The sequence below is a fragment of the Tinamus guttatus genome, unplaced genomic scaffold (genome assembly GCF_059628265.1).
Source record: "Tinamus guttatus ecotype Peru unplaced genomic scaffold, ASM5962826v1 Tinamus_guttatus_pri_ptg000314l, whole genome shotgun sequence".
Classification (NCBI taxonomy): domain Eukaryota; kingdom Metazoa; phylum Chordata; class Aves; order Tinamiformes; family Tinamidae; genus Tinamus; species Tinamus guttatus.
The window spans coordinates 302,081-323,513 of record NW_028288848.1 but is presented as its reverse complement, the minus strand read 5'-3'; the positions used below and the strand labels follow the sequence as shown (position 1 = coordinate 323,513).

General features: G+C 36.0%; 1 protein-coding gene across 1 annotated transcript; it reads left to right on the top strand.

Annotated features, from left to right (window-relative positions):
- The first annotated feature begins 647 nt into the window (after positions 1-647).
- Positions 648-20,631, top strand: CCDC172 (coiled-coil domain containing 172). Its single transcript, XM_010222315.2, has 8 exons — positions 648-726; positions 926-1,011; positions 4,196-4,312; positions 5,765-5,930; positions 7,288-7,389; positions 8,102-8,204; positions 19,689-19,776; positions 20,551-20,631. The coding sequence occupies exons 1-8, from the start codon at positions 648-650 to the stop codon at positions 20,581-20,583; spliced, it is 774 nt and encodes a 257-aa protein (XP_010220617.2). The 3' UTR covers positions 20,584-20,631.
- Positions 20,632-21,433: the final 802 nt, after the last annotated feature.

The window sequence follows — 21,433 nt, the reverse complement described above, 5'->3', positions numbered from 1 at the left end:
CTTTCCCTCCTCAAAGCAAATAGGTCAACTTCACACAGGTAAGACTTGCAGGGGATGGAGTTAGACCTTTCCAAGATGCAGAAACAAGTCTTGCAGTATGAATTTGTTTTAGATTAGTTATTTACATTTCCATCTGTTCCAGGGAATAATGTATGAAGTATAAAGCTGCAAGGAGCTCATTGCTGTGTTAAACTGTATGCCAGCATATTTCTGACCAGTTTAGGGTGGGCAAGGTACTGGTCTCTGTTTGCAGAGCCCATTAGCGCTAGAAGTGCTGTCATTTCATATAACCATGATGGCACTGCCTTGGGTTTGATCACTGTTACTTAGTTTTTAGGCAGTCAGCTTTACCAGCTGCCTGGGGATCGCCTTGGGTCATGGTTAGGTATCAACCTTCAAAAGAGAAATAAAACAACTGGGCGGATATATAAAACTTATTAAAAACATATGGGGGACGCTGTAGAAGGAAGAGCCCAGGGGACGCCAGGGCAGAGCAGCGGTCTGAGGGAGGGCAGGGGTCTGAGGGAAGGCGCCTGGTGCAGCTCCCCTGCCCTGGAGCACCCCGGTCTTTCGTCGAACAGCCCTCCAAGAAGGCCGCGAGCCCCGGGGTGCCACACGCTCCTGGAGCTGCCGCTGAGGAGGCGGCCATGAACCTAGACACCCTCTTCCAGCAGATCCAGCGCACGGAGAAGCAGGCCGAGGAGAAGAGGCGCCTCATGCACCAAGGTCAGCGCCCGGCCGCCATCTCGGGCGCCCACAGTGGCCTCTCCCTTCTCCACAGGGTGCTGGGAGCCGCGCTCCTGCTCGGGGCCGTATCCCGTAGGGAACATGGGGCTGCCTCCCGCCTTCTCTGTGGCGCCTTTCTCTAAAAATGCGACTTTTACAAACCAATCACACATGCTGACAGGTTTGTGTTGTGTTGCAGTTAAACTGGACATCAACAGAAGTTATGAAAAAATTGGCCAAATAAAAGAAGAGCTGAGCAACGCAAAAATCACATTAGAAACTAAGGTAAGCTGGCAATGTTTATAGTATAAGTAATAATGACATGCAACATTTTTACAAGTGGATGATCTATATTTTTTATGCGTGAGCTCATAAACACTTTCAATAAGTCTTCCTCTACCGAGTAGCTCAGCTTTTAACAATTTTACAACACATATTTCTGTAACGGTCGTTACCAGCACATCCACGTGTTTCACCTGAACCAAAAGCTGCTGGTGACAATTCTCTAAAAGCGATCTCGCTCCTCAGGCTGAGCCTGGGCGTGAGCAAGGACTCACTCCCTTGAGGGGCAGAGACATTTCCAGATATCACCCCCAAATCCCGAGGTCACCGAACACAGCGTTCACACAGGGAGCATCTGTGGTGCAGTGTGAGCAGTCTCGACTTAACAGTGTTGGAGCAAACTGAGGCCCTTCCTCAGAGTCCAGGAAATGATTCCTTCATTGCCCGCTCCAATTCATTAAAAGCTTTAATTTTTTTCACAGACTTCACTGGATCTTGAGCCATATGCTAAAATCTGCCTGTGAGCCTATGCTCACGGTTATGCCAGACTTAAGAGTTTGGCTAGTGATGCTAAAGACAGAGACAAGTTTCTAAATCTATTTAATATTTTTCAGATTTTACTATGCTTTTCTTTTATTCAAACTGCTATCCTGTTTTTAGATTAAGCTTCCAATTTTGCAAACTTTTTTCAGCATTAATATCTGTCACTACAAATGATTTTAAAAATCCATTTGCTTGTGCCTGCAAATGAAGTCATCCCTTGGGCTTATATGTATCTGCTCTGGCAAAATGCATATGCACAAGGGAAAAGCATATGGAGTTTCCTCTGAAAATGTGACTGTTGTGTCCTATTGCTTAAACATCTACAAGAATACTTGGGGAATTACCTCAGCTAATTATGAAAATAAATGTTTGGGAGGTGAATGGCTTTTGTTAAAAAACATGTATTGTGTATAATACACCCCAGTATCACTGTGGTAGGGTCAGAAAAATGACAGAAACCATTTACAGGATTTTCCAGTTGCAAATTCATTCTATGATCTTGCAAGCACTTATTCACATGCTTATATTTATGGATGCCACAACCACAGGGCCCAGCAGAGCTTTAGAACAGTAACTGTTATTTAGTCAACACCAAATTGTATTTAGATGGTATTTGTTAAGTAAATTAATTTATGAACATCACAATTTTATTTGTATACTGCTAATTTGTTATTGATTCACTGTGATTCATAATCAAGATTTGTGAGGTACATATAGATGGTCCCAAGAGAAGAGACATTATTATAAATGACTAATGTGAAGAACTGAAAAACCATTCATAATTAAGTCTTCTGTGCCATTCCCACTATGATTAATAATAATTTTACTGGTGTTCACAGAAATACATTTTATTTGCCTGTTAATCTGACATTGATTGATGTATAAAAAGAAAATGATACCAAAAATGCAAAAATGCATTTCAGTCAGACTGTCTTTTGGATTAAGGCTTCAGTACAGTTACTGAATTTAAAGTAATTTATTTTTCACTTCTGAAATTAACTTTACTGTTTACACTTTAAACACATGTACAGGAGTTAATACAGTTCAGTTCATACTAAATAAGACTGCTGAACTAGATTCCTGTATCAGGTAACTGCACATCTTCTCTCTAAGCATACATACCCAAGCACATGCATGCAGAGGGCCTTGTTCCTGAGCAAGCAGATGAGACTGAGTTCAGGAGTGTTTTGACATCTATTTCACAGAGACTGCCTGTGGTCGATCACAGGTTCCCAGGAAATGCTGTTTTCTTCTTGTGTTCTGCAAAATCAAGTAGCATGTAATTAGAATCTGAATTATAGCATTTTTCCTTTCATGGCTCAGTGATTTCGTCAAGAAAAACTGTTGCAAATGCATGGATTATATATGCACTGTACGGATGAAGAAACTACATTGTTGCTAGCCATATTCCATAATATAAATAGAGTAGAATAAGACCATCTCTCTGAATTAGTATGTAAAATAGATATTTTTGAGGCAACCAACTCCTTGGCACTCTGCATGGCAGACATATCAGGGACAAAGAAAAATCTGGTCCCTTCTTTTCCAACACCTATTCTGATTTCATCACATTTCCTCTGTCCTCATTCTTTGTGATCAAATGTACTTCATCTGCACTCTCTCCAAAGTCATCTATATTACTGGCAGATTTGTTGTGTTTTTTGCCTCTGCACTATTATTACTAATTGGTCTTTTCCCTTCTGTTAACATGAACAGTCATGTATCACCTTGTGTCTTTATGGTCTGTGGGCAGTGCTGCTAACTATGGTTTTCCTACTCACTGATGTGATTCTTACAGGTTGAGTTATTCTCTTGACCTCATCTTCTCTGTTATATCAGATGAATGCTTCTCATCTTTGAAGACTCTTCAGTGTTTAGCTGTTTCCTGTTTACCTGCTGTTATAAATGTATCCCACCATATATCTTAACTTAGGTTAAATAATACATAGTATGATGGAAAACTAAGAGATATTTTTGAGAAATTTTTGAAAATACCTTGGTTGAACAGCATAAACTGCTCTTTAAAATAATCTAAACTAAAATAAATATATATATATCACTACATGCAAAATACCAGCTTCATCTCCTGAGCAGTCTTTCCACACTTCCTTCACTGACAGTTCCAGAAACTGGGCTCAGAAAAAATATGAGCATCTCTCTCCTCCTCCAGCTACCTAACACCAGCATTGCGGGGTGGATGCAGGGTACAGCCATTTAGACAATCGCAGTCACCACAGTGATCTCGCACATCTGTCCCTCTGATGTTACTGTCTGCTTTGGTACAGGAGGAGCAGGACCATGGGATGGAGGACACTATTATGTTGGGATTCAATGGGATCACTTTTTTCCCCCCCATTCTTAACCTGAAAATATTTCTTCTAAGCTGGATAAAGTTCAGAATGCCCTTTCAGAAAGAGCCACTAGCACTAAATCTGGCCTTTAAAGAGAGGATATGTCTCCAAATTTTTATGGAAGATTGGAAGCTAATGAGGAAAAAAAGAGCTATTATGTTTCTTCTAGCCCAGCAGCTATGCTGGCTGTGTTCTAACTGGACAAAGATCCTGTTATTCCATATCAAAATATATGAACCAATAAAACAATATCCTCATTTTATAACTTTTTCTTTCTTTCTTTCTCTTGGAAGGTTCAGCATCTTTCTGAAAAACTCTTCTACTTAGAACTTCTGAAGAAACGAGAAGACAGCTTGGAAAAACAGAAAGTAGAACTTAATAATCAAAAGAGCACTCTTCTTAAAACCTTTGTATGTCTCCAGCTACAGTATTCAGATAGTTCATCTCTACCAAACTGCATGAACGTAGTCAGCTTTAAAATTTGAAAATTAATTTGAAAATTTGAAGAATTAATTGAATAATTAATGTTATAAATCTCAACAATAAAAGTATTTTTAACTCTAGCATATTTAAAAATATAAATGCAAATAAATGGTCTCTAGTAATTTACTATATGATTTGAGGTAATGTGTATTCCAGAATACTTACAGAACTGATTTAACATTCTTAACTTTAATTTCTAATGTCTACTGCTAAATGACTGAACACCAATTCTCATGTATTATTTCCTTGTAAAAGAAAAGTAACAAAAGTAATCTGAAACTGAAGTGCATCGTCATCCACAATAAAATTGAGAAGGATCCTAGGAAGATCTGATAGAGGCCAAAACTATATATTAGGAATCCTGAGATTTCACATGACCTTTTAATGTTAACCCCACCTATCCAGAATTGCTTGGGCCACTCTGGAAAAGGGAGCTCTTCACAACGTACACAGGGGACGGGTTGCCCATTGACTCTTACACTACCCTGCACCTGAATATTGACTCCTCCTTCCTTCCTTTTGGCTCCTTGGATATTTAAATACCAAGTAAGGCCACAGATGAGCTGCCTTTGCTGCATACGTGCTAGTACTTTAAATCAGCAGAGCTGATTTTTGCACATTCAATAGGTTTTACTTGAAATTGAATCACTCCAAAGTATTTATGGAGCTATCCTTTTAATTAAGTAATATTCCTTCAATACTCAAAATATTCTCAATCCTTAATATGTGAAGAAAGAAGAAATACTATTAATATCATAGTAGCGTTATTTAATTTGTACAGCAAAATTGCTGTCATCTGATGAAATGTAAATTTTCTTCTAATTATAACTTGTGAGCTTAATGTGTAGGTTATCATTTCTTTCTCCCTATATATAGGGTCATTTCTTTTTATTTAATTCAACAAGTAGTTAACTCTTTACAAAGAGTTTAACATTGTCGTGGTCTTTAGCATATTTATTCCCAGAGAGTAAAACAGATTTCTTGGGAGTTATCAAGAGTTACTGTGCATCTGCATTCTGCAGTGGAACAAACACCACCTCTGTTTAATTTAAAAGCCATCTAAAAGAGAGTGGCTGTATCATACTACCAATTTTTAATAGAACTTTCTACTAATTTCAATAAAGACTTGAACTTAAAATCATCTGTCACTGCGTCTATAAGATAATTAAGCAATTTTTAAAATGCTTGCATGTAAGAAATATACCCACTTACTTTGTTTGAAAAGCAAGATTAAAAATAGACAAAATGATAGTTGTAGACTATCTTTCTGTTCTCATATGTCAGGAGAAGTAAATATATTACTTCTACAAAGTGTAGCGGTAAACAATGACCTCAATTTTTTTTCACGTGAACATTCAATATCTCTCTTATTTTTTCAGACAGATGCAAAGAGAAAGATGACTGAAGAAGAAGAAAAATTTACTAGGGAAGTAACAGAATTTAACAACGAATATGGACTAACAAGTAACAGAGATCTTCTGATTAAAAATAAAGTCAAGACTGAAATAAATGATTTAGAGAAGGAAGCAGCTCTTTTAAAAAGTGGTAAGTCTTATATTGAAGGATTTTATCTTAGATTACCAGAACATAGAAATCAGTAAAATAAAAAGACAGGTATGGATCAGTTGGAAAAGAGTGAGAATGATCAAAGATCTAGAGGATATGACAAGGAAAATTGAAAGAGTCAGGACTATTCAACCTGGAGGAAAGGACTGAAGGAAGATTGATACTCTTCAAATCTCTAAAAGGCTTCTGTAAAATGTTATATATTCTCCACACTCCTAATGAACTGAATGAAAAGTAACAGGCATAAACTGCAGTAAGGAAGTGTCAGCCTAGCTGTTTGACAAATGTTTCTAATAGAAACATTGGAATCAGATTGCCTTGGGAAATTGTAGGATCTTTATTACCGAGGGTCTTAAAGACCAGGTTGGAGAAGCATCTGTCAGAAATGACAGAGGAGGCGCTGGTCCTGCCTTCGGGAGGAGGAGCGCCCTGGATGACCCTCCACGTCCTTCCCAGGCCTGCGGTCCATGATTCATCAAACAGCAGCACTTGTTATTATCCCTTGGCTTCTGATGCGAAGGCGCTGAAATACAACTGTCCACTTGTGTTTATAGCTCATGGCACCTTCATATCTATTTGATGTGGTTCTGATTCTGATCTGCAGATGAAAAAAATCAGTCTGTATTTGGTGGAAAATGTTACATTTAACGGTTAATTTATTTTGATATGATTACATATTCAGACATCTGATCAGTCAGTCTCTCTGAGGTTAGGTCAGTGGGGCACAAAAGGTGGCTAACATCTTTTTCAGTGTCAATTTTTGTCTTGATTCCACCCTTTTTAAATTGCAGCCCTTTGAGTTACAGATTGTCTGGTTTTGTGTTTGAGACAGTCCTGAGCACACTAGCAGCACTAAATAGAAAATGATTAATAACTAAAAACAAGTAAAGTATGTGAGGTTGACCAGTTGTGAGGGAAACGATCACAGTTAACTCCATATGCTGTCACCATTCTGGTTCAAATGCTCGTAATACTAAACAAAATATGGGGTTTTTTAGTCCTGCTGAAAGGTGTTTGTTCATCACCTATTTAATGTCATCTTCCTTTATAGCTGAAGCTGAACCTAAAGCAAAACACAATTATTTTTATGTTCTGCCAACAAAACTGCCAAGCATCTTAATAAAATAAAATAAAATAAATCTTTCATAGTAATGAGTGTATTATATGTCAGATAATTTCATATTAACTGGATTTTATAAAGTAATTTTAGTTTTCTATTTAATGCTCTTTTTGAGTAGCTAAATGTGGCTAGTAGTAGTTAAAAATATTTAAAAGTATATAATGAAAACTAAAACTGTAATGCTTTTAATTTAGACTGTATGTATTTTTTTCTTAGAAATGGAGTCAATGGAACATAAAAATGTTCAGTTAAATGCACTCCAGTTGCAGAAGAATGAATTAAAGCAGGATTTGTTTGCTCTCCAGAGCAAACTCCAAGGTATTTGTGTGTCTGATAATCACCTGTGTGTCTGTTATGATAATTATATACAATTTGACAAATGCATTTGAATTTTTTTTTCTGACAGGTTATTTTTGTCAGTGAATGAGAGTAAGTTATGGAAATAAGACCTCTATATTTTTACATTATATAGCTGATCAATTTAAAGCATGGCCATAACAAATACTGAATTCTAATACTCATATTGAGTGTCACTGATACGGAGGTACATAGAGATTTGCTGAATCACAACCTGTAAATATGAAAAAGAAATTTCTACTGTTGCTGCTAAGATGTATATTGTGGAATTTAGTGTTTAAAAGTGAATTTAAAATTAGCATAAATATTTTTAAATCCATTAAACTATAATTAAAGAATATCACTAGCAATCAAATGTTTAAGAAGCGACATTTTTTTGCACAGATAAACACAGATTTGGCTAAAGAGCTAGACCTCTGTAAATGTGTAAATAACAGGTCATAGTAAGTGAGCCAGGAGGGAGATGTGCACACATTTTTTTTGAGAAAAATATGAAGTTGTTTTTAACAATATTTTTACCAATAGTAAAACACTGTCTCTCATTCTTACACTTTTATCCTGTAAATAGTTTTTCACAACAAAATGTTTAAAAAGATATATTTAGAAAATATAGGATGCTCTGGAATACATATGACTAAAGTAATTTCTAAGGTTTTTGTGATTTTATGTTTAGAACTTGAAAATGTATTCAGAGAGGCTAAAGAAATTACAAAAGATTTAGAAGCAGAAAAAGTCCAAGTCACTGAAAAACCTCAGACTGATCCTGAATGTTTAAGGTAATAGTGTCATTTCAGTAACTTTCTAAAATAAGTTTTAGATCTGTAATTATGGATCAGTCCTAGTAGTGATGCCTATTTTGCATTTCCTGTGTAATATATGGGGACAAATTGTTAATGATTCATTAAGTGTTAGTTTACTCAAATGTACATTTACCTTTTCCCTAAGCACAAAATAGGTTAAAAAAAAAAAGGCAATGTTCTTCAACAAGAAATATTTCAAGGCAAAAAAGAACTATACCCCAAAGTTACTATCCTTTTTCTATTTTATGGTGCCCTCTATGAAAGTGAGTGCGAATATTTAAAATTACTTAACAAACAATGCAAAATAACTCTTCCTAACAGAGCTGGTCCAAGACACTCTCTAATAGAAATTTTCAGAAAATCTTTTGTTAACATCATATTTTTTCCTATACATTTCTGAGTTCCTGACTAAAATGAATAATAAGCTAATAAAAAAATGAGGGGAACCCAGAGTGTTTTTTATTTGGAGGTTGGATTTCTGAAACCCATTTCTGTCTGAAAACTAATTTTTGAAAGAAAATTTTCTATTAACAACTCTTTTCAAATTCTTTTATGTTGTTGAGACATGGCCAAAATTTCCTCAGGATAGAGATTAATTAGTTTACAGTTCTTCATACAACAGCAAGAACTTTGCATTCAACATATACGCAGAGGACACTGTAAATAACAATAGTGACTGTAGTTCCATAGGACAGTCTATTTTAATTCTCTTTTCTACATTATTCACTCCACTATGATGTATTAGGTTTTCTTACATATGAAGTTGTCATATTCCATCTACATAACACACTTCCCTTGGAGCATTTGAGTGCCATGATGCTACTTAATTTTCAAATTGGCATAATTAGTTTTCTAAAGATAGTTTCTGTATTTAAGATACAACATTAGCAAACATTACATTTCTTTAGATCCCATGCTCTGTCACTGATTCAGAACAAGACCACAGATAAATCATTTCTCATATTTATGTCTTTATAACTAGGAAAATTAACACACATATATCGTGGTTGTGCCTGGGTGGAAGACACAAAGTGGATAAAATATGTCAAATTATCTTAACCACAAAACCAGCAAACTTCATTCACAGGCAAACAAGAAGCATGATAAGATTTTTTTAATTCATAAAATGTTTCATTTTATGGTAAGCGTACATTATTTAACAGTTGCATGTAGTTGCCTGAGGATATAAAATGCTACTACTGCTATTGCTACAAGAAGCAAGTGCTCATATATATACATATATGTATATATTTCATTTCAGATACTGGAAAAATTGAGTTGCCTAAATCTTATTTTTAACTTGCACTTGCTTTTGATCTCTCTATACATGCAAAAGCAGAATGATTTACAGAGCTAGAGAGCTCATAGCTCTCACACAATCTAGCTTAGATACCAGAAGCAATTTAGCTGTTATTGCACTTTTGTGTTAGCACACATAGATTCTCCTTTTTGATACTGCTTAACACATGAGCATAGGTACCACACTTCCACTACGACCCTTATTTGCCCACCTCTGCATGTCATTGTGCTGTACTGTGTTAAATAATCCCAAACATCATCAGATTCATACACTTCTATGAGTTTATGTCTTTACAAAACCTGCTCATCATTTTTTGGGTTGGACATCTGAGTTAAAAGAGAAATACTGACTTAAAAGTATTACATGATTTAAAGTATTATATGGTATTAATAGCCTATTTGGGGTCACAAGAGAGTGAAAAAGAAAACTAATTAAATAACTGCAAATGGCACCTTAGGTTATGTTATCTTGAACTCTCTGCTGACTTGGTCATCAAAATAATACAAAGGGAGAAAGGAGTGAAAATTAAATCTTAACATTCCTCAGTCACTTATTAAACTATCTTTGATTGCTTTACTTTTTGTTCTAAAGTTGCATATTCAACAAAGAATATGACTTCTTGACCTTCAAAATAATAAGCTATTTTCCATCAAACAGCTTTTAACATTAAATGAAGGAGACGTAAAATCAGCACAGTTCATTCAGAGTTGACTCAGCAGGAAAATAAATTTGCTTACAGATTAGTCAGTGCCTTGACAAAAGCCAGATACTTCAGCTTTTATCTAAATAATGAGGAAAATTCCTTAACATTTCTTCTCTAAAACTATTTTATTATGAATTCTCATTAATAAAGCAAAGGATAAAAACAACGCTATGTCTCAGTTCACTTTCAAAGTTTGAGTAGTATGTTTTGCTTGTGGAATATTTCAGTGTCACCTAAAAGTAAAACCTCTGACTGCTGCTACCATCTCTTTTCAGAAAATTTATTATTATCTTCCAAGAAAAACAAAATAGTAATTTTATGGTACTACTGTTTCTGTTCAAATGTAAGGATATTGCTGAATGGGGCAGGTGATTTGGTGACAACTAACACCCACAAATCTAAGGTATTCAGTGTCCTCTTTACTATAGTCTTTACCAGAAAGGTGAATTAAGGATTATATATGTTATAATCAGGGATGATTTAAAAGACCTAGGCTCATACAGGTCTGTGAGACCACACTGGCTGAACCCAAGTTTGCTGAGAGAATTTGCTCCTGCAAGGGTCCTGGATGCTGGTAACTTGTGCTTGCCAAACTGGGAAGACAAGATGATATGCTCAACAAGACTGCTACTCAGAAGGACCTAAAAAGGTTGAATTAGTCCACAAGAACCTGATGAAGTTCAGCAAGGCCAAACGATGTCCTGCAATGATACAGGCTAGGGAGCAGTTCTGCTGAAGAGGACCTGGAGGTCTTGGTAGATGCCAAGATGAACATGGGCAATTTGCCCCGTAAGGAAAGGCTGAGGAATCAGGGCTTGTTGAAGAGAAGGCTTGGGAGGAAACCTTCCAATACCAACCAGGAGGCTACCAAGACAGTATTTCCACAGTGGTGCACGGCGAGAGGACAAGCAGCAAAAAGCCTAAGCTGAAACAAGAGAGGTTCATGCTGCCTTTGAGGGGAAAAGAATTCATCATGAAGACAGTTGTGCAGCAGAAAAGGTTTTCCAGAGAGGCTTCATCCTTGTTTGTTTTCAAGACTTGGCTGCACAAGGACCTCAGTAACCCAGTCTGACCTCATGGCCAACTCTCCTCTGAATAGGAGGCACATTAGCATATATTTTAATAGGAATCAATTTGGGTCATGTTAAATCAGTTTGATTGGATGTATTCTGTTTGAAAAATGACCCTTTTTAGGCTAAAACATGGCTTTACGTTAATGCAAGCTTTCTTTCCCATACAGAATCTATTGCAGAAATATCAAGAATCTATTGCAGAAATATCATCTTAGTTTTCACTGAAAATCATATTTAGTATACATTGTACAGAGGAAGATATTTTGACACAATACAGGCAATGTGAATCAAAAATGATTTTTTTTCCAATGAAATAAGCACAAAACTTCATTTTCTCACTTCTTACAGAGCAAGAAACTACATCACTTTTTACCAAGGTAAAATTACCCATGATTTTAATGCTTCCTCAGAACAAATATGAGACAGTATCAATAACCTTGTACACGTAGCTCCCAGGCCACCTTCTAAGCCTGTTATTGTATCACATACCTAGTCCCAGCATAAAAATCAATATCAAAAATAGCTGGCAAGGCAAGAATCTTCATTATAATTAAGAATATATCTTGAAGTAAATTGCATTTCAGCTGAAGAATGTAGCCAGATAATTCAAATTACAGCTATTCATCTTTGATCTGAGAAAAATACCCTGTAACATATCTACGCATTCATAAAATTTCTCTCAAATCTATCAGGGAATTACAGAAGGTCACGAGAAGTGCGCATTGCTAATGCCCACAGCTGCCGTGCTGCAGTTACAGATATGCTCTAACACATATCAGACCAAAGGAAAAGCCAACTGCAATTTGAATGTTGAGAACTGATATGCTTAAGGGCTAAAATAAAAAATCCAATAACCTTTGGATTTTTTTTGAGTGTATACTTTTCTAAAAAGTGGTATATTTGGAAAAAAGCAGATTATCATTTATGTTGCCTTTGAGAACACTTTTCCAAAGACACCCTTTTCCAAATACAGCATTTGAATGGATGATCAAGACTAGAAGGAATGTTTCTGACAAAACACTGCCAAAATTCCTTGAGTTTGGGGAGTGCACTACCTTTTTGCCGCTTTGGGGAAACCTCTACCCACAGTATCAGGCAAAAAAAAGAATTACATATTTGTTTTTGCTATAATTTGCCTATGGCTCTCTTCTGAACTTCCAAATTTCATGTCCACCATCTTCTCTATTAAATTATTGTATACTATAAATGACTAATCTACCTTCTGCCTGTAATAACCCCCAGCACAGCTACAAATGTTCTAAATCCCTCAGTGGATAACAACTGTTTTTTCTTTTGTTTTCTTTAAGATCAACCTGCACAAAAATGTTTCTTTCACAACTGTTCAGGGTTGACTAACTTCCACTCTCTTCTTCAAAAAAATGTAATATTCACGCATTCATGATAAGCTATAGCATATTCTGCATTTTGCATATGTATCTTATTTCAGAAGATCTATTTCTTCCAAGTGATGTCAAGTTAATCTGTAGGATGTGTCTGCTCTCCTGGATGTCCAGGCTTGCATATTCAGTGGTTGAAAGAATTTATTTTATTTTATGAAGAAAAACAATGTTCCATCAAAAAATATGCTTTTATGAAACATGTTATTTGAAAATTTTCTACTGCAAATTTCAGTGCTTTTTTTTTTGTATTGAATTATATTCTAATTGACTTCATCATTGAACAGAATGACAATGAATTAGACTTTCAGTATTCCCTAAACTTTCTTCTACCCTTTTTGAAGCTTTTTTCACAGAATACTAAGAAGTTACTGAATGTGAAAAGAAAAATTATAACATTTCAATTTTGCCATTTTGTTCACTGATAGTTTTTAGTAACTAGTTAAATTCTTAAATCTAAGGCAAAGGGAGGTCCTTTAAGTCAAACAAAGAGTTTGAAAGAGAAGTAAATATTCAAAGTTAAAACAATGTGAATCTCCTCTACACCCATGCAAAATACGTACCTAATCAAAACCTGTTCTGATTAAGAACATCTAAAACAGAAACTATTTTACACTTGCAATTGATTGTCTTTTATAAATGTTTTTCACTCATTCAGAGAAGTTTTGAGGCTTTTGTTGATGTTGCCATCTTGATTATTAATGTTAGAGACTAAGTTCTTTCTGCTTTGGTCAGCTTTCTCTGTGCAGTTCTTCACAGCATGATGCTGGCTCTCACCGATCTAAACCTGAAATGTTTTTGCTTCAGTAGTACTGTAAACAAAACAGTGGGATCAAAATATTAATTACATTGCATAGATACAAGTTTCTATTTTTAATTTTCTAAGACCCTCTGCCTTCATGTGGGTACCCTGGACATCATTAGTCCTGTGGTATAAGTACATAATTCAGAGAAATCTTTAAGAAAAGATGGCTTTTTCAAGAAGAGATCTGTCATTAAAATCAAAAGTTTTCCTATAATCACCTTTTCTGCAAACCCCACAGAACAGAAGAAAACTTTGGCATCAGCTCTCTTGAGCCACCTTTCCCTGGCAGATGGCAAATGCATCACCTGAGTGGTGCAGCACAGGAGTCAGGCGGGACCTTTAACTGAAACTACTAAATTCCTTGCTATGGCATTTGGCTCTTTTATATTGTAATTATTAACTATATTTATTACTTATCTTGCTTCAAACTTTAATTTTATATTTTATGTTGGCTTACATAAAGCAACCTAGAAATAATTTTAATTAACGTTTATTTAGACCAAGAGAAGACACTTTCTTCCTAAAATTGGTGTTTTTCACACCTCTAAAGGTAGGCTAAGGATAAATTGTTTCTTTCAAGTCTGTATTTCTATTCTATTTCAAAAATACAGTAGAAGGGAAATGCATGACGCTAGCTTGGTTTATAAATGGTTTAAGGTTTTGTTTACTTGCCTAATTCATAAAGATACAGTATTACTTCAGATGCTTCATAATGCACAGAAAGACATTCCATTACCAAAATTATGAAGGACCAAATGATGTTTTCCTTCATATAAATCATACAAAAAATCTGTCCATTAGAGCTAAACAAATGTTTCATACTAACAGTGGACTGCTTAAGGCCAAGATTTTGGTGGTTTTGAAAAAAAAATTTGCAATTTAATTTCATATTAGATTTTATAAGCAGGAAATATCAATCTCTGGAGTAATATATGTGATTCAAAATGAGTTTTTTAATGACAATCTGCTCATTGATTTTTGAAGCTTTTCTTCTTAATAGTAGTGCCCAGTGGAACTATTACAGTTTGAATTATGTTAAAACAGGTTTCGTGTATAAATTGCATTATGGATTTATAAAAAGTAGATCAACTCTGACTAATGATATCTTTCTTTGATATCAAAACTGACTGGCTAGACAGAGAATGAGAAAATGTCATTCAACTGGACTTCAGTAAAATTATCCCAGTGGGAAATAGCAAGAAATTGTTAGTTAACCTGGAGAAGACTGACACCAAAATTTTGAGCATGGTGACAATAGTAATAGAGCTCAAAGAGAAGGTCTGGGGATGGAAGGTAACTACAGACATAGGTGATCAGCTCTGACTTTGCTGGTGGTTTCTCTTTATACAGAAGGAAACTTCAGCCTAAATGTACAGTCTAGTTCAAAGTATTTCAATTTTTCCACACTTCTCCGTCTGTAATAATACATTCCTTAAGACTTTTCTTCTGCTGTTTTAGGCATTTGAGGAATATAAATTAAGAAAACACTTCCCAAGGCCTAAACGTACTTTTCACAGAATTGCATAATAGTCGAGGCTGCAGGAGACCTCCATAGACCCACCAGCCCAACCCAAAGGAAGGGCAGCTGGAGCTGCCTGTCCTGGACATGTCCAGGCAGGTTTTGAGTATCTCCAAAGCCCTCACAACCTTCCACATCCTTTCTAGGCAAGCTGTTCCAGTGCTTGACCACTCTCACTGTAAAAAAAATGTGGGTTGTTTCTTACGTTTTAATGCATTTTCTTGAATTTCATTTTGTGCCCATTGCCTCTTTTCTGTTCATTGGATACCACTGAGATGAGTCTGTCTTATCTTCTTTATACCCTCTTAGAAGACATATATACACACTGGCAATATCATATAGCATTCACAAAAGACAACCTTTAATCAATGATAATTATGTATTTTAAAATTAGAACAGCAGAAGCTGAAGTTTTCTAATTTTACCTAAGGTTTTTCTATTTCATTTATTCTCATTTTTATATAGCCTAGGACCCTGATTGATTTTGTTACTATGTTGCATTATTTTGTTATCATTTACTATTGCTACCAGATCACTTTCTTAATTTGTTTCTTGTATTTCTGCTCCATCAAGCACATATTCTTATAATTTGTTTGTTCAACTCAAGTGCCTGAGTTTATATTATGAAACACTGACTTCTATTTAGGACTCATTTTCTCCCTTTCTCAATCAATTGATAATAGTCTGAAATTTATTGATTTCTTCAGCAATAACATTCTCTGCCTGGTATTGCCAGCAGATTGTGGATACCCAGCAAAATCCTGCTGTTACTGTAGAACTGCACGTTAACCTAGCCCCAGTACTGAATTGAGGCTGCTCTCATTGCATTAGCTCTACTTTGTCTCAAGACAATAAACCAAAAGCATCTTCTATGCTTTTCTTCGGGTTGAATCAGGTCTTAAAACCTCAAGAAATATTTCTCCTGACTTTCGTGTAAAATTTCAGGAAAAGCAACATATATGCTTTCAGGTTTATAACTAACATTTTAGGAAATTTCCATGTTTGTACTATAAATCAGCACTGAACATTTCCAATTGTAATAGACTCTCTTTCTTTTTTTTTTTTTCTTTATGCCTATGGTAAAAAATAAAATGACGGGGATACACAATGCAAAGACAAGAAGGAGAATAAGAGAAAATGTTCTGCTTGTCTCAGCAAAATGTAAGAAAGAAATAGTCTCCATCTTCTGCAACTGAAAGAATAACTGGATAGGGCCTCCTATCTTTCACTTATTAGGAAAAAATACATAAAACACGTTCATCCTGTCTTTAAAAATTTTTTTTTCAGACTTCTGTACATGAAATCATTCTTGGATTCCAGTTTTAGCTACTGGAGCCTTGATCCAGTAGTATGAATCTGGGGGTGATTTTCAGAGAAACCTGTGTGTCAATGACATTATTTTCATTGTACTCCAATTCCATAATAGCAACATCTATTGATTTCACAGCTTTTTTCCCCATTTGCCTACTGCATATACAGCTGAATTGCAAGAAGAATGCTTATCAGCCACAAATGACAATGACATTTAATAGTGGTACTCATTTCCAAGCTGCAAAATATATCATCCTCCGTGATCTTCTCCACCTCTATCTATTTCTCAATTCTGAAGCTCACAAATAATGGAAAATGGATCATTGATAGCGCAGCCTAGAAATAAAAAGCCAAAACCGGCCCCCCCCCCCAAAAAAAAAAAACACTCCGGCTGATGCTCTAGTTTTTCCTAGTTGATTTAAGACTAGGCTTTGGTATTGTTATTTACCTTAAATAATATTTTTCAAAGGAGCTGTCAAACCACCTGTCACAAATCTGGCATTTCAAGCCCAGCTATTTATTAGAGCCCATTAGCTGTGATGTTGTAACAGGCTAAAACAGCGTTAATCCAGTGCAATGTCATTTTTGAAAGACACATTTGTCCTCAAAGAGGCTAAAATGCTAAAACTAAAACTAAAAAAAAAAAAAAAAAAAAAAAAAAAAAAAGGAACTGCAGGGCCGAAGCTTAATTTGATGTTTTGGATTTTTTTTTTTAACAGATATTGCCATTTTCTCAGAGATAGGGAGGGTGTAATGGCAGGATTTGAATCTCTCTCCATCTCTGAAGGTGAGAGAAAACTTACCCTCCATCTAGACCATATGCTCCATATACAACAGATTTGCATATTGGCTCTGATAGCAGAAGGATAAGCATGAATATCTTCCATATCTTAGATCTAAAATGAAAAAGCTCAATCTATTTCCAGGTCAAACATTATTTTGAATAGTTCTATTGTCTCACATTCCTTCTGGTAAAACTTCATCATTTATTCAGCAGCCCAGGCTTCTCTACTGCATTAATTGTGGAGACTGTAACCTACCAGGAGCCCTTGTCTTGTGAGCATAATATTCCTGGCACATATTGTAATTACCTAGCTTCTAAATAAGAAGGAAGATCTGAAAGGAGAATCAATTGATTAATGCAAAAATTAAACATCACATCCAAATGAATGAAGCTACCCCATAGCGTATACGCTGTGCTGTCACCACATTTAAAGTTTTCTGAAGTATTTTAAATAAAGTTAAAAAAAGAATCCCTTGGGAGAACTTTACAGTTTCAAAGGACATCACTAATAGTGATTAATTTACAATCCCAAGGGACAGATAAGCGAATGTTGCTGCCTATCTGCAGGCTGCGTCCCCTCAGCCTGCTCGGGTATCGCTCTTAGCCGACACTCAGCAAAGGGGCCCTGACCAACCCCGCAGCGGGCAGCGCTCGGGGGGCTCCCTTCCCCTGGGGTAACAGATCACGTCTTTTCCTACAGTAAATTACACAAAGCAGGGCTTTTGTGTGCCTTAAATAAATTACGGGTCTAGGATCACACGAACAGAGAATATATACAGAAATAAAAAATGAGGAGCCGGGGCAATGAAGTAAATCTAATTTAATCCACATAACCAAGATCAGAATCTGATCTTAGACCTTGAGATGAACTTCTCCCAATGAAAAGGGTCTGTAAACTAGCCCAGTAACCTTTATTACAGTACAGTGAAGGCTACATTTCTTAAAGTAGAGTTTAAATTTTCCTTTTGTTGGAACGCATGTATATATTATGAATTTAGGGTGAATATTTCAGAAAGAAGAGACATTTCTCCCTTTCTAATTCACACACACAAATGTAGGTCAGGCTGTTTCCATATTCATGGTATGATATTTACATTTTCCAAAGGAACAACAAAACAAACTCAAGGTTCAGTTTTATGCTCCTATGCTAATGCCAGATTGTGACTAAACTGTTTCTGCCTAAGCTATATGTAATATCCAAATGGCTTTTGGATAAAAACACACATTTTCTTGTATAGAAAAAAAAAAGTTTACATACAGTTTAATAAGAAACAGAATATACATTTCCTTTTTGTCAGTCTGTGTATATGATCCACAATATCCACATTGATTGCTGAAACTATATTAAGGGTAATCAACTTTATGTTTCTCGTGATGCTTTTCTTTTAACTGACAGCCATGGAAAGACTCAGAATAATCTCATCATCTCGTATACTTGGGACCCCTAAAAGCGCTGGCTTAGATTTCTCTTGTCCTATTGAATATTAATCTAAACAAAAAAAAAATAAAAAAAAAGTGGGCGATGCATAAAATTCAGATGTCTACTTTTAGCAGAATTAATGGCTTACAGGTGTCCTAAAAACCGATATTCCACTTAAGAGCTCTTTTTTTATAAAGGACTTTTCTCCTAGATGAACTGTGTTTTTTTCTTTTTTTTTTCTTTTTTTTTTTCTTTTCAAACTCTGGATATTTAACAGTTTATCTGATAACCAAGAAGGACCTGTGAGCCTGGGTTGTTAGGCCCTTAGGTGAGCAAAACCCTCGGCCTCTCTTCATTCTCTGCAAACATTTGGAGAGGGGCTGCAGGGGCTCAGGAGCTGCAGTTACCGGGACTCCTCTTGCCAAGAAGGTCTGTGGCCAAATGTAAAATCAGCAGAGATGTTTGTGGGGCTTCTTAAGCGCTTGTTGCTGAGACACAGAAGAGAGTTTTATCCATGCAAGCACAGTTGTTACAAAGATCTGCATCCGTCAGGGAAAACCAAATTGCACACTGTAATTTTGTCTAGCAGACAACTTCTTTTGGGCCCCGAGGTAACTCCCTGCACGCTCCACGCTTTTTGATTTGCAAATAACAGATTTTAGTGTTAAACTACCAGTACCCTGCATCGGATTCAAGCAATACCTGCACAGGTAAGAGCTGCCAGTGCCACTGGGGCTGGCAAACAAACCAGGAGCAGGATAACCACGCGATCCTCGGTGAGCATCAGCTCCCGAATTCCGGTGTTTAAATAAGGAAAATGATGACTGATAGCAACAACACGGTCTAGAAATGTGTCTAATCCAGCACTTGCTGAAGATATGGTTTGTAAAATCCTAGACTGTCATTTTCTGAAGCTCCCCATATTGCTACCAAAATGGCCAGGAATGAAGGAAATCTAATGGTTTTGTAGGAGAGCAGGATATTGGGCTGCCAGTTTCAAAACTAGCAAAATTAAATCCTGACCATGCAAATACATGAATGAGAGTTTTCTCACATAAATCAAATAGACTATTGGGATTGAAGCTGAACAAAAAAGTTATCTAAGTAACAATTCTCTGAAATCATAACTTGTTTATTTTTGGACACAGACTTAAGAAAGAATTGGAAAATTGCAAAGATGATCATTGGGAAAATGTCTGTGAGACCTTTCAAACAGAAATTGAAATTCTGCAAATGGTATGCCATTTTCATTAGCTATTTCAAGAGTTTGGTAATTTTAGTTTGAAATGTATAGTTTAAAATGGTAAGGTGTGCTTTTAGATAAGCAAATACGTGTTCTCAAAGGGAAGCACATCCCCAATTCTCATTTGTTTTAGCTTCTTTTGTCCAAATGCCCAGGAATGTAATTTCTTATAGAAAAGAGAAGTACAGGAAATATTTCAAAGACATATTTATAGCACAAGAAAGGCCTAGTTGTAGGGCTAGCACTAATCATTAGTTTCTTCAAAAGATTATGCAGTCAGAAAGCTAATTCAATCTTTAACTCCAACTATCAGTCAAATGCAAAATGCCAACGTGGAAGCATCCCGTTATGTGAACACTGTATTTTGTCAGTCAAAAGTCATTATGAAAAGTTATTATTTTTTCCTCTAAGATCAATCTTGACTATGAATTTCTTAATTGTCAGGATATGCAACAACATATTGAAGTTTTTTTTTGAAGTTCCATTTTTGAAATTAAAGAGTTTTAAAATATTCATTTCAGAGCCCCTGAGTTGCATGCAGCTGGCACTAGTATCCATAGCAGAACGGAAGCCAAGGAAAATTTTTACTGATATTTATCATCATTTTAAAACTTCTGCTGCAGGGAGTCTAACTTTCTTGCATTTCATCCATTAGTTTTATCATGCTGTCATCTTCAGAAACAGAAAACAACTTGATGTTTAAAAACTTCTCTGTAATGAACTCATTAGATTTGATTTTCTCTAATTCAATTCTTTTTGTCTTCCAGAAACTATCACAAAAGAAGTCTTCAGGCAACTGAAGAATAAGTGACATCTCATACAGCATGTCATAGAAACTATTCTTTGCATGTTTTAGAGGCATGTTACTCAGCCTGTAGGGATTGTTTTTATTTTTTGTTGGTTAAACCGGGGTTTGTCGTCTTTCACTTTTCATTAAAACCGTATTTTATTGCTGCCCATCCTAAGTTTCCTCACTCTTGCCTATGAAAGGGCAGTGCAAAGTCCTGTACACCTAGAGTGGCTCCACTCAGTTTGGGCCACTGTTTTAGACAAAACACTCTCCTTCTATTTTTAAGGTAATGATTTTGTCTCATTTGAGAGACAAATGGATAATACCATAACGAATTGCTTAAAAGGAGCTGGAGCTATTTCTGCCTTCTCACAAGCTCTGTGAAATGGTTCATCTCAAGTTCATCTCTCTACTGGGTGAGAGTCCAGCATTATTCCCATACCTACTAAGGAGTAGCTGACTCCAGTGAGGATAAGTCACTCCATACTGTTACTTTGTACCTGATTTCTGATTATATCAAAATACTTCTCTTCCTCTCTCTCTACCTTCAAAACACTGGCAGCAATCACTAAATACTACTCTAAGTGGAAATATTGAATTTCTAGGCAATTGGTTAAGAATTTCTATGGAATAAGGAACCCTCTTCATTTGCATGGTCTAACTGCTCTGTCAGATCCCAGACTCGTTCTAGCATCTGACTTTACAATTCAGGTGCTTATAGCAAGGCCCCACAAAAACATTCACTGAGCTCAGCTCGGTGCTGCCTGCAGCCATCGCCAGGCCCTGAGCAACTCCCCATGCAAGGAATTTTCAATCCACTTCCCACTCAGGAGGACGGCTAGTGTCCTTTGCTACGTTCC